General features: G+C 42.0%; 1 protein-coding gene across 2 annotated transcripts in view; it reads left to right on the plus strand.

Moving 5' to 3' along the window:
• Positions 1–13,724, plus strand: part of Nup155 (nucleoporin 155) — a 50,597-nt gene that overhangs the window by 16,366 nt on the left and 20,507 nt on the right. For both annotated transcript variants that reach the window (XR_003951358.1, NM_133227.3), the window contains exons 13-20: positions 2,780–2,950; positions 4,497–4,607; positions 5,834–5,928; positions 8,447–8,535; positions 9,035–9,097; positions 10,130–10,277; positions 11,005–11,071; positions 12,226–12,341. Coding sequence is in view for 1 of the 2 variants with exons in the window: in NM_133227.3 (NP_573490.3) it covers positions 2,780–2,950; positions 4,497–4,607; positions 5,834–5,928; positions 8,447–8,535; positions 9,035–9,097; positions 10,130–10,277; positions 11,005–11,071; positions 12,226–12,341 (860 nt within the window). In the remaining variant the exon portion in view is untranslated. The remainder of the gene's footprint in view (positions 1–2,779; positions 2,951–4,496; positions 4,608–5,833; positions 5,929–8,446; positions 8,536–9,034; positions 9,098–10,129; positions 10,278–11,004; positions 11,072–12,225; positions 12,342–13,724) is intronic.

The following is a 13,724-nucleotide window of genomic DNA, read 5'->3' on the forward strand; positions in this document are numbered from 1 at the left end:
GATGGATCACCGGGTGTGGCAGTCTCTAGATGGTCCATCCTTTCATCTCAGCTCCAAACTTTGTCTCTGTAACTCCTTCCATGGGTGTTTTGTTCCCAATTCTAAGAAGGGGCAAAGCATCCACACTTCGGTCTTCATTCTTCTTGAGTCTCATGTGTTTTGCAAATTGTATCTTGTATCTTGGGTATCCTATGTTTCTGGGCTAATATCCACTTATCAGTGAGTACATATCATGTGAGTTCTTTTGTAATTGGGTTACCTCACTCAGGAAAAGAAAGCAATCTTAGAGTAAAGAAATATATCTTGTAATTCTTTTTTTTTTTTCGAGACAGGGTTTCTCTGTGTAGCCTTGGCTGTCCTGGAACTCACTTTGTAGACCAGGCTGACCTAGAACTCAGAGATCCGCTTGCCTCTGTCTCCCAAGTGCTGGGATTAAAGGCGTGCACCACCACGCCCGCCATCTTGGTAATTCTTTTTTTTTTTTTTAAGATTTATTTATTTATTTATTATATGTAAGTACACTGTAGCTGTCTTCAGACACTCCAGAAGAGGGAGTCAGATCTCGTGATTGGATGGTTGTGAGCCACCATGTGGTTGCTGGGATTTGAACTCCTGACCTTCAGAAGAGCAGTCGGGTGCTCTTACCCACTGAGCCATCTCACCAGCCCCGGTAATTCTTATTTTTAACTCTGTCAGATCAGAGGTGATTATAGTAATCACTGAACAATCAGAAATCTTTCTTTTTGGCAGTTCTCATTAGATAACCCTAGATGTCTAGACTAGACTAACCTTGAACTCACAGAGACCCGGCAGTCTGCATCTGAAGCGCTGGGATTATAGGCATACCATGCTTGTTTCTAAAAATGTGTATATGTTTGTGTGTGTGGCGGTGGTGGTGGTACCATGTTTCTCTGTGAAAGAGAGCCATTGCTGTCCTGGACTTGTTTTGTCGACCAGGCTGCCCTTGAACACACAGAGTTCCACCTACCTCTGCCTCCCACACACTGGGATTAAAGATGTGCGCCATCACACCTGGCGAGAGTTAGTTTTAATACATTAAAATAACTCTTTGGGCGGCACTACTGTGAACCCAGCCATGCTGTCCTGAGATCAGTTCTTGGTCTGTGATGAGCTCTTCTTTTTCCCTCCTGTGTCCTCTGCTTACTCTGTCCTAGTTACCCTCTGAAGCTTTCAGAAGTGCTAACCAGGTCTAGCTAAACCTGTCGTCTCCTTTAACGTGTTCTGTTCTCTCTGCTTTTGGGGGGTTTGGGTCTTTATTTGTTTGGATTTTTTTATTTGCTTGTTTGTTGGCTCTCTATAATTGGCTTAGAACTAGATGTTTTCGCCCAGGTTGGCCTGGAGTTTATGGTAATCCTCCTGTCAGTCTTGGGAATTCTGGAATCAGAAGCTTCACCATCACACCTAGCTGAAGACTTACTTTTAAGTAAATCATTGTTTTCGACCCTCAGTTTGTTACTTTGTAGAAGTGAAGACACTAGTTACAGTAGTAACCCAGAAGGTGGTTGTGAGAATCAGGACTCTTGCCAGGTAGAGACCTAAAGACCACTCAGTACAACCAAATTCCAAATTGAGGACCTGATTTGAACCAGCCATCAATTGTGTAGAGAGACGCTTCTCACAGAAAGCGTTTTACAGGGGGCACAGGCAAGGAACCGAAAAACTACATCCTGGCTGGCGGTTGCAGGGGTTTTATAAGCAAGCAGGCAGTTTATCAGAAGACAAAAGCATTCAGTTAGCTGGGGCATTTTAACCCCCAGAACTTCTGGTGTAGGGTTCTTCTCCACAGGACAGAAAAGCAATGCCCAGTTTCACCTCTCCCAGAGGACCTGGGTTCAATTCCCAGCACACATACGGCAGCTCTCATCTTTCTTTTTTTGTTGTTGTTGTTTTTTGTTTTGTTTTGTTTTTTTGAGACAGGGTTTCTCTGTATCTTCCTGGCTGTCCTGGAACTCATTTCTCTGTGTAGACCAGGCTGTCCTCGAACTCAGAAATCTGCCTGCCCCTGCCGCGGCCCCCCCCCCCAGTGCTGGGATTACAGGTGTGCACCACAATGCCCGGTTCCTCTCATGTCCCGAGCTATCGCTCTCGCAGGCAAGAACACACTCGGACAACGCAAGCTTTATTGCTTCTTAAGGAGGGAAGACCCAGACCCTGGAAAATGGTGCTGCTTATATAGCCCTCAGCGTGGCGTTTTAGCACCTGATGTGGCATGTCAGCTTGCCCATCACCTCATTACTACGCCCTGAGATGGGCAGTGACTAGGTTTGAGTTCACTCTCACACTTGCGCACAAGGCTTGTTTACTAGTTAGGCACAGCGGAAGCCAGCGCCATCTTATAATGGCGATTGCTCGCGGCACAGCTCTCCACACTCTCATCTTTCTGTTAATCCAGCTCCAGGAGATCTGACAGTCACACAATGCAGGCAAAACACCAATGCTCATAAAATGAAAATGAGCAATCTCCCAGGCAGCAGTGGCGCACGCTTTAATCCCAGCACTGGGTGGGTGGGCTGGCAGGCAGATCTCTGAGTTTGAGGCCAGCCTGATCTAAAAGGCAAGATCAAGGACAGCCAGGCCTACACAGAGAAACCCTGTCTCAAAAAAACAAAGGGTAAAAAAACTATATACTGAGTAATTCATGTTGCTGGAACTAGGGAAGTTTGGTTGTTTTAATTTTGTGTTTTGATTTTTGTTTCCTAAAAGCTTTGGCATGTGTGACTTCAACAAAATATGAAAACAGTATATTTCTTTTTTATAGATGACAACCCGTGTTGATGGTCATTCCTGGGCTCTCTCTGCAATAGATGAATTAAAAGTAGATAAAATAATTACACCGTTAAATAAAGATCATATTCCAATAACTGATTCGCCAGTTGTTGTACAACAGCACATGTTGCCTCCAAAGAAATTCGTTCTCCTCTCAGCACAGGTATGTGCATAGCTGCTTGCCGTAGTGAAAAGAAGCCATAGTAAATATGCTGGAGCCGGCGTGAATTCAGGGACTGCTGCATGCTGAGCCAGCACTACTGCTGAGCCAACACTAGCCAGTCCCTGCTCTGCTTACTTCATGCTTTTGTCAAATACTCTCAGCTGCCACTTCATGGAAGTATTTTTAAGAGCTTTATAAATGTCTACTCTTAATTTTCTTTAACAGTAATGAATTGTCCTAGAAAGTATATAAAATAAAGTCTCCCATCCAGATATCTGTGTTTATCACTATCTGTAGATTTACAGATACATTAAGAGAATAGAATGTAAATATTTCTAAGTAAATGCTAACATTCTATATCCTGCATCTTTAAATTTCAAAAAATATTCTTTGTAGATTTTTCGACCTATGCTTCTATTTTGCATTTGGCAGTGATTTTTTTGTGTAAGTGTGCCCTGTTTAACTATTTTTCCTTATTTCCTGAGCATCCCTAAAGCTGTGGTGCTGATTCTGCTTATACCAAGCATATGTGTGTCTATATTTTAGATGGATGCTGCCAACTTTCTGTGTATATTCGCTAGTCGTTTCTAGGATTATGTTTCATTGTAACCTTCCCTAATACATTTTACTATCCAGGAAGAGTGAGGTTAACTACCTTTTCAAATGTTTATATTTATTGCCGTATACGTCAGGTCCTGTTCTATATATTGATGCTTCCTTTTCTATGGTTTTGCTTTCCAGAGTTTTAGTTTCTTCTCTTTCCCCATCAAATGTAGTCTGAAAATGAAGGGAAGCATTTGTATGCCCTAAACTGTAAGACTCTGAGTGCACAGTGCATTCACTGCTGCTGGGCCCCTCCTACAGCCTCATGTGATGTGTGGTGCTTCTTTCTAGTCACCTAGTGGCAGTCTTGGTTGTTACACCGTCTTTTGTCCTGGTATGGTTGTTTATAGGATGTGGAAAATGCAATGCAGTTTTGAGCATCTAAAGGTGGAGGAGGTACTTGGATCTGTGCCATGGGTGTAAGAGTAGACCACTGTATCACCATTTCTTTAGAGTTGTCATTTACCATGTCAAGGTTTGTTAAGATTTTTGTATCATAGATACTAAGTTTTTGTATTTTAGTCATAATTTAACTTTGCCCTCTAAACCTTGCATCTGTGTGGAGTATATCCTGGTATACTGTGTGACTAAGGATCCGGCTTTATTTCTGTACAAATAGACACACGTGATAATATGACCAGTGAGGGGCAGCGTGAGGAGGACAAGGTTAGTTTCTGCAGACATGGAAATTGAGTGTAGGTCGACTGTTGACATAAGATGGTCTTGTCCACCTCATTTTGTGTTCTCGGAGTTGCTTGTTATTAACTTGTTGTTGTTAGTCAGTTGGTTATTACCAGCCAGGTGTCTTGTGTGTGTTAGTGAGGAGAGAACTCATGGGCTGTGCGTGCCAGGCTAGGACTCTATCCTTACCTACGTTCCCACCCTTTACCAGTCAGGCTTGGTAATTGCTTTCTCATGTGATCTCTCCTTTTTTATTTCTTAGGGTAGTCTTATGTTTCACAAGCTTAGACCTGTAGATCAGCTGAGACATCTGCTTGTGAGTAACGTGGGAGGGGATGGAGAAGAGATTGAGAGATTCTTCAAATTACATCAGGTAACTATGCACTGCATTTATTTTAATTAAAGAAGCTGTATAATATTAAAATAGTTTGTAAACTAGAAGTAAAATACTGTAATACACAGATTATCTGTTCTTTTGTACTCAAATCAGCACATATTGACTATGAAAATAGTTATGTTACAGGACTCTTCCACATTTATTCTCTGATTTTGACACATTCTTTTTTTGGTGGGGGGGGGGAGGGTTTGGGTTTTTTCGAGACAGGGTTTCTCTGTGTAGTCCTGGCTATCCTGGAACTCACTCTGTAGACCAGGCAGGCCTCAAACTCAGAAATTCGCCTGCCTCTGCCTCCCAAGTGCTGGGATTACAGGCGTGCACTACCACGCCCAGCTTTGACACATTCTTATTAAGGTATAAAAATAAGAATATGATATTGAAGTTGTATGATAAATATGCTTTTTATTAAGAGCACCAGTCATTCCGTTATGAGCATGCACATGTGTGTACATTCCCAATCCCATGGAATAAATTGAGGTAGTGACTGGAGGCATAATATGGGGACATTAGTAGTTAATAGTCATATCAGAATTGACAGATTTAAAACTGGGGAGTCTTATTTAAAATTACTATTTTCTCATTAAAGCTAAGCTTTTAGATTCAGGATTCAGACTATCTGCTAAAAAAACTTTTTCCAGTGGAGTGAGATACTTGTATTCACTTTAGTTGTATGTAAACTGCATCATACTGCAGCACTGTGTGCTATAAGAACTAATAAATACTGCATTTAGTTTGTTTGTTTGACACGGGATTCTCTATGTATCCCTGGTCGTCCAGGAACTCTGTATGTAGACCAGGCTGGCCTCCAACTCGGAGATCCTCCTGCCTCTGCTTCTTGAGTGCTGGGATTAAAGGCGTGCGCCACCACTGCCTTGGCGACACTGGATTATTAAAATAGTGCCTAGCACATAATAGGTACTCAATAAATGTTGGGTTTTACTGATAATTTCTAAAAGATAGAAAGATAGAAATATACAATAATATAGAAAATATAGAAAGATACAAGAATAAAATAGAATGACAGCTGATCAGAATCTTACTAAAGAGAAAGTATCTTTAATACTGATGCCTGAGTTAAACTTTACTTCTGGGCTGTTTGCTTTCTTCATGTCCGTTGAATTCATTCCAGAGTAAGTATTTATTGAGCACTTGCTGTGAGCGCTGGATTTGTCTTTAATGCACTGACTTTTGCCCCCTTTCAGGAAGACCAAGCTTGTGCAACTTGCCTTATTCTTGCTTGTTCCACTGCTGCCTGTGACAGAGAAGTGTCTGCTTGGGCAACACGGGCATTCTTTAGGTATGTCAGGGTGGAGAGAGAGAGTGTGTGTTTATGTACTGGGCCACCTTTTAGTTGCAGGGGGCATTCTGAGAGTTGAATGTAGATTTGTTTTTGTTTTCCCTCATGCTATGTAAATACTAAGCATTCTACCAATGAGCTACATCCTTAGTTCAAAAGTGTTCATCAAATACTTTTAAAGTATTGTGAAATATTTGTATATAAAAGCCCTGCTCTTTTTGGTTTTTTGTTTGTTAGTTGGTTGGTTTATTGGTACTAGAAATTAAAGCTAGGGTCTTACACATGCTAAGTTCAACCTCAGGGCCACTAAAAAAATTATTTTGTGTGTCTAAATGTTTTCCCTGCATGTGTCTATGCAGCTCATGCATGCAATTCCATTGGGAACCAGAAGAGTGCAGTGGATGCCCCATGACTCCAGTTTTAGGCAGTTGTGAGCTCCCATGTGGGTGCTGAGTATAGAACCCAAGTCCTCTGCAAGTCAGACCTGTGCTGAAGTCTCTCTGCAGCCTGGTGTTTTCTGTTGGTGTTGGTGGTTGGCAGTGTTTGTTTAAAGACAGGGATTCACCATTCAATTCAGCCTGTATTGGCTGAGTGCTGGGATTAAAGAGACACCACTTCCAGGCCACTTTTAAAGACTTATTTATTTCATGTATGTGAGTACACTGTCACTGTCTTCAGACACACCAGAAGAGGGCATCAGATCCTCATCAAAGATGATTGTGGGCCACCATGTGCTTGCTGGGAATTGAACTCAGGACCTCTGGAAGAGCAGTCAGTGCTCTTAACCACTGAGCCACCTCTCCAGCCCAAAGCCTCGTGACATCCCTGGGTGGGCTAGAACCACTAACCTCTCCATTAACAGCTGAACATGCTAACTAATTGCGCCACAGAGACACTTGGGCCACTTTTTAGATGATACCAGTGTGATAGTTTAAGGCTTTGCCAAATGGGGGAAGTAGGCAAATTTTTAACCTTCATTAGGAAGAGTCTAATCTAGAAATAGAAAGATAGCAGTGCCCGTGGAACAAGCTGAGGAGCATGGTGCGCACATCACTGCTTTCTGGGTACCTTTCCTTCTTTGTCCTTTTGTTTTACACTTTTTACCATCGTCAGTCCTCCTTCCTTACTGCCTCCAACAGCCGCTTCCAGAGCATGGGCATCAGTGGTGCTGAGGGACTGAGTCACACACAGGAAGGAAACTTGGGGTCAGAGATGGTTTTTTAAATTCTGGGTTTTTTGTTTTTTTGTTTTTTTTAATGTGTTTGCTTGTTTTGTTTTTGCTGTATTGGGAATAAACCAGGACTGACTAGTGAAGCATTCTGCCATTAACCTATGCCCTAGCCTTCAGAGGCTTTCTTTCTATAGTATATTTAGCCAGAAGTTTGAAGAATACTTGTACTGTGTAATCGTTAAATTGGGGGGTAGGGGGATGCTGGAGAGATAGCTGAGGAGTTAAAAACACTGGCCGCCCTTTTAGAGGACCCAGGTTGAATTTGCTGCATCCACATTGCAGCTGAGAGCTGTCACTTTACTTCCAAGGGATCTGACACCCTGCTGTGGCCTCTTGAGTGCAATTGCACAGACATACATTCAGGCAAGACACCATACACAAAAAGATAAACAAATGTTTAACACTGTTTTTAAAATTTGACTAATTCTATTAGAAAGAAAGACTCTGTCATTTCTGCGTTAAGTAAACTATTCATTACATGTCTTTTTTTTTTTTTAGACATTAGTGGCAATTTTGGAAGTTTGGTTTCCTTTTTTTCTTTTTTTTTTTTTTTCTTTTTTTTTTTTCCGAGACAGGGTTTCTCTGTATAGCCCTGGCTGTCCTGGAACTCACTTTGTAGACCAGGTTGGCCTCAAACTCAGAAATCCGCCTGCCTCCGCCTCCCAAGTTCTGGGATTAAAGGCGTGCGCCACCACGCCCCGCTTGGTTTCCTTTTATAAAAAATGTATTTTCATTTTAATCCCAAGTGTGGGATATGATGCTGCTTCAGACTGTCCGAAGCAGCTGACTTTTGCCTCATGCTCTGAGGTGTGGTCTTACCAACAGTAGATAGTTTCTCCGATTGTGCAACATTTGGGATTTGGGAACTTTTCAGGGGGTATTAAATGCCAGGGCCTTGAGCGGTGGGGTGGGTTGTTGGTTGTTGAGGGGGCTGATCACATTGTTAGTACTTATGCTCAAAGAAGAAACAAGAAGAACAAATTAGATTCAGGGGTCTCATCCCTTTCCTTGCTTCAATTCCATGGAATTGAAAGGGTGGAAAAAGGGTGGAAGATGAAAGAAAGAAGAACCCACAAAACCAGCTACACTTAGTAGAGTTCCTTCTAGTTTCCTGGTAGCAATTGAGATCAACATTTGAAGGATTATCCTAGATACATATTTGCTTCACTATGAGCACCATACATTAAAGTTTCTACCAAGTGCATGAAAGCTAAGCAAGAACAGGGATTGTCCCAGGTGTACAAGATTGACAGTTCAATTGAACCCATACTCTTGTCACACAAACAGGTATGGTGGTGAGGCACAGATGAGATTTCCAGCTACTCTTCCTACTCCAAGCAACGTTGGTCCCATCCTTGGCTCTCCTATGTATTCTAGTGAGTACAAAATGATTTTTTATTAGGACTTCTGTGTTACTAGTGAATAGTCTCTAGATAGTGACTCTTGACTCTTTGGGGGTTTTTTAGGGGGTGGGGTGTTGTTTGGTTTTTGTTTGGTTTGAGATAAAGTTTTCCTATGCAGCGTTGGTTGGCCTGGAACTTGCTATATGCACCAGGTTGTCTTTGAACTCAGAGATTCCCCTCTGCACTGTCACCACCCCTGACAGTATGGAATCTTTAATGCATACTAAGAAGCAAAATAATATGTAACCAATATTATTTAGAGACCTCATTTAGTAATCAAAGGGAAAAGAGATTTTAAAAAGAAAAGAAGGAAATGAGTATTTGAAAATCTGTGTGCCTGGTTCTTGACTCTAGTAGGTAGCATCTGTCATTCCTCGGTCACACTGATATGTAGCTTCTTATATAGTCATCTTGATCACATTCAAAGCATTGTGAAGGTATTTTACATGTCTCTGGTTTTTTTCTTTTGCAGGTTCTCCTGTCCCTAGTGGGAGTCCCTATCCAAATCCATCCTCCTTGGGGACACCATCCCATGGTACCTTTTTTCTCTTCATTTTGAAAAACTAACATTATAATTCCTAATATTTAATGTTGAAAGGACTAATTTGCATGATCCCCCTTTTTAAAAAAACAAAAGAAAACAAAACAAAGGTTGAGGAAATAATGCAGGTGGTAAAATGCTTCACACCGCGAAGACCCGAGTTTGAACCTCACAGTCAATGTAAAACAGCTGAGAAAACCCATCCATGTCTATACTTCTTAACAAAACCAAATGGCTATCTATTCATTGTCTTTACATATTTTCCTTTTGTGTCAGGATATACCAAGTGGGCTATTGAAATTTCTAAACACTTGCAATTTCTTTTTAAACTATTTTTATTAATTTGAGAATTTCATACATTTATACAATGTGTTTGATCACATTTACCCACAATTCCTTCCAGAACCACTGTCCCCAACTCCTAGCCCTTCTCAACGTATGTCCTGTTTGTTTGTTTGTCTAATAGCCTATTCAGTCTGATTTGTACCGTCCACCTTCCACTGGAGCACGCAAAGGCCATAATTACCCTTAGATCCCAGAAGCCATGAACTGTTAATAGGGCCTCAGCTAGAGGCAGGGGCTTGTGAGCCCTTCTCTCTTCATGCTGGAATATTGACTGAGGTTGAGAGTGCAGCAGCCCTGGAATGTGCTCTCTCTCTCTTTCCCCTGGGTCTTTCTGACCTCTGGTTCTTGTAGGCTTTTCACACCGTTTTCCACAGTCTCTGTGCCTTCTGGTGGTGGGTTGGGGTTAGACTGTGTTATAGATATGCCGTTTGTGACTAGAGTCTCTACAGATACGCATTCTCTACATTTCAACCTCTGCTTTGTTAGCCACCATCTCTGGCACAAAGAAGCTTGTCTGGTGAGGCCGAGAGCTGCACTGGACCCTGTGCATGAAGACGTGAATATACAAGGCTGTCTGATAACTGTGTCTACTTAGCAAAGTAGCAGTAGGAGGTTGGATTTCTTGGCCTTAGAGATGAGCCTAGGATACACGTGTAAGGACTTTTTCTGATGTGTGCACAGGTGCTCAGCCGCCTACCATGTCAACCCCAATGTGTGCTGTTGGAAGCCCAGCCATGCAGGCTGCAAGCATGAGTGGTTTGACTGGGCCAGAGATTGTGTACTCAGGAAAACACAACGGTATTTGCATTTACTTTTCTCGAATCATGGGGTAAGTACCTTGTAAACTACCTAATACTATTTACTTTGTCCTGTTTGCAGTAGTGAAGTATTCCTAAATATGTATTTGGGACATTACTTACTGAATTTTACTTGTAGTTTTTTGTGTTTGGTTGGTTTTGGATTTTAATTTATTCTCTTTACATTCCTCTCAAAGCCTTCCCCACTCCTGATCCCCCTATCACTCAATCCCTCCCCTATTCCCTCCTTCCCTTCTCCTCTGAGAAGGGAAAGCCCTCAGTGTACCACCCCACCCTGATACATGAAGTCACTGCAAGACTTGTACTGAGGCCAGACAGGTTAGCTCAGTTAAGGGAGTGGGACCCACAGGCAGGCAACAGATTAGGGACAGCCCCTGTTCCAGTTCTTCAGGGACGGACATGGAACCATGTGCTCCATATGCCGCGTCGGGGCTAAGCCCAGCCCGTCTATGCTCTTTCATGGTGGTTCTGTCTCTGGGAGGACACTTGTGAAATCAGTTCTTCACTTCCACTCTGATGTGAGTTCTAGGGTGCCATTTAGGTCACCGGACTTCTACAGGTGTCTTGCTGAACCATCTCTCTAACCTCCTCATTGTCTGGGAAACTTAAAAATGTTAAATTAAGTTCTTACTGTGTTTGAAAAAACTGAATAAAGCCTTCATGTTCCTACAGACAAGTAACTGCATGTTATGAAAGGTATTCATTTACAGTGCAATAATCAAAACATTTTTGTTCCAGAAATATTTGGGATGCGAGCTTAGTTGTTGAAAGAGTATTCAAGAGTTCCAACAGGGAGATCACTGCAGTAAGTGTGTATCATGTTACCTCCTTGTTTGTATATAACCAGTTGGTGGTGTTAGTCAGTAGGCATTGTTTCTCGTGTCTTAATTGCTTTATGAACATGTATTGTGTCCTCAGCCAGTAAACTGTCCTTCTCTAGTTTCCAGTCACTTAACTGAGTAACGTTTAACATTTCATAGCCTAGTACTCCAGTGCAAAATAAAAAGGATAGCCTGGCTCCTTCTGAAGCTTGCTGTGAGGTCAGAGAGCCGGCTAACCTGACTGCCACATCTGCTCTCATTTGTACCTGGCTTTTACAGAAGTGTGATACTCTCATAATCTCAGCAGAATCAGTTCGAGCTCACATGCACTTCACATTGCTTTAAAGAAACATCCCAGGGCTTTGCCTTTACAGGTCAAGTGGCTTGCTCAAGCTCTCAGGATTTGGTTTGCTTTGGTTTTTCTTTCCCTTACTGTTCCTTGTTTTCTTTGCTATTCTGTTTTTCTGTCTATCTTTTTGTTGGGTTTTTTGTTTTCCACAAGATGGTCTTGCTATGTATTTTGAGCTACCTTTGATCCTGTGACCTACCTTCCAAACCCTCCAAGTACTGGGATTTTACACACACTGACACACACACACACACACACACACACACACACACACACACACTGACGTGCATATGCATTGACATGCACATACCCTGACATGCACTGATGCATACACACAGCCCAACCCAAATTTTGATGCTCTCTGAGAGTTCACATTTCTAATAGGATGCATTTTATCTGACATAGTATTAATCCACAGTGATAGCAGTAAAGAAAAGTTCCCTTGAGCTGATTGATTAGTTGGCAGTAAGGACATGAGGACATGGCTGTTAACCATGCTGAACTATCTGAGTGATGACCATGGAACTAGGGAAAGTAAGGTGTTCACTTGGTATTTGTGTTCTATATTAATCGTAAAAGAGGAGGGGAAAGGAAGGACGTGTGAAACTTTCAGTGTTCTTTATTTTGACTAACTGGATATTGAATGGATATGAAAAAAGAACTTTATATATTAATGATAAAGATAGCATAGCTCAAAACTAAAATTGTATGTATTTACTGCTGACACGAAAGAGTACTTTTTCTATGTCTTTAAGAAATGTTTGCAAACTGTCATTTCCAACCTTACAGATTGAGAGCAGTGTGCCCGTCCAGCTGCTGGAGTCAGTGCTGCAGGAGCTGAAGGGCTTGCAGGAGTTTCTAGACAGAAACTCCCAGTTTTCAGGTGGACCCCTGGGAAATCCAAAGTGAGGACCACATCTACTTACTTACTTACTTACTTTTTTATCTGTGTATGAAGGATGGTTTTTCTTATTCCTTTGAGGTACTGGAATAAAACCTAGGACCTCACACATTGTGGGCAGGTACTCTACCACTGAACTGCAGGCCTAGCTATTCAGTTTTTCTATCCATTGTATTCTGTTAGAACTTTAGAGCTATACCATACAGTCTTTTTTTTTTTTTAAATGTTCATTGGTGTTTAGCCTGCATGTGTATCTATTGAAAGGTGTCACAAACGCTGAAACCGGAGTTACAGACCGGTATGACCTGCCGTGTGGTTGCTGGGAATTGAACTGAGGTCTTCTGGAAGAGCAGCCAGTGTTCATAACTGCTAAGCCGTCTCTTCAGCCCCTAGTTTTTTTTTAATGCAGTATCTCGATATGTAGCCTTGGCTGTCCTGAGTAGACCAGGCTAGCCTCAACATCACAGATTTTCTGCTTCCATCTCCTGTGTGCTGGGGAGTAAAAGCTTGTGCCACCACACCCAGTCCAGGAGCTGCCCTTGTAAGCAGTCCTTTCCTGGAGATGTAGTGCTTCATAAGGTTGTCACCATCACTTTAGCTAAGCCTGGAGTAGTCTCCTTGTGCCAGAAGGGACCTCTGAGCTTATTTCAGTCCCTCTCCATTGACTCTCTCCCTGTTCCTGTACCCCTGGTGGATTTTCTACCACAGTGAATCTGCCTGTTATTTTACCTAAGTAAAGATATGCAGTATTATGTTTTTGTCCATACATTTATTTCTCCTTAAAATGTTAGGAAAGAACCTATAACATTAAAGTTTTTTTCTACTTTTTCCAAAATTGCATTTCTTTGGGGTTGTGCGGGTGGGAGGCGTGTGTGCTCTGGCGTCTGTATGGAGGTCAGTGTGTAAGCTGCCTGCACTGGTTCATTCTTCCACCGTGTGGGTTCTGGAGTCCAGCTCTGGTCATCAGACTCAGCAACAGGCACTGTTACCTAGGCTACTAAGCTACCATACCTGCTCGAGCGTGGTATTTTTAAAAAACATCTATTCAGTCTTATTATAAATCCCCACACTTTTTTCTCCTTTTTCACTCTGACCATCACTTGTGATACGGCCTCACAGTCCTATGAGTAAGCTCTTGAGTTAATTAAGCTCTTGAGTTAATTAAGCAGGCCCAGTGCTGACGTAGTATTCATAACAGTGTGATGGTTGTGAAGTCGAAATGACAACCTGACAGTAAATTGTGCCACAGTATTGACAAGTTTGTCTTAAGATATGAATGAAATCCTTCAAAAGACTGCTGTGAAGGGCTCAGGTTCTTAGTGTTTGAGGTGACTCTTGCTTACTTGTATTTGTTATTTTCAGTGAATTTCTGGTACATTTCAATCTT

This window comes from Mus musculus, chromosome 15, assembly GCF_000001635.26.
Source record: "Mus musculus strain C57BL/6J chromosome 15, GRCm38.p6 C57BL/6J".
Classification (NCBI taxonomy): Eukaryota; Metazoa; Chordata; class Mammalia; order Rodentia; family Muridae; genus Mus; species Mus musculus.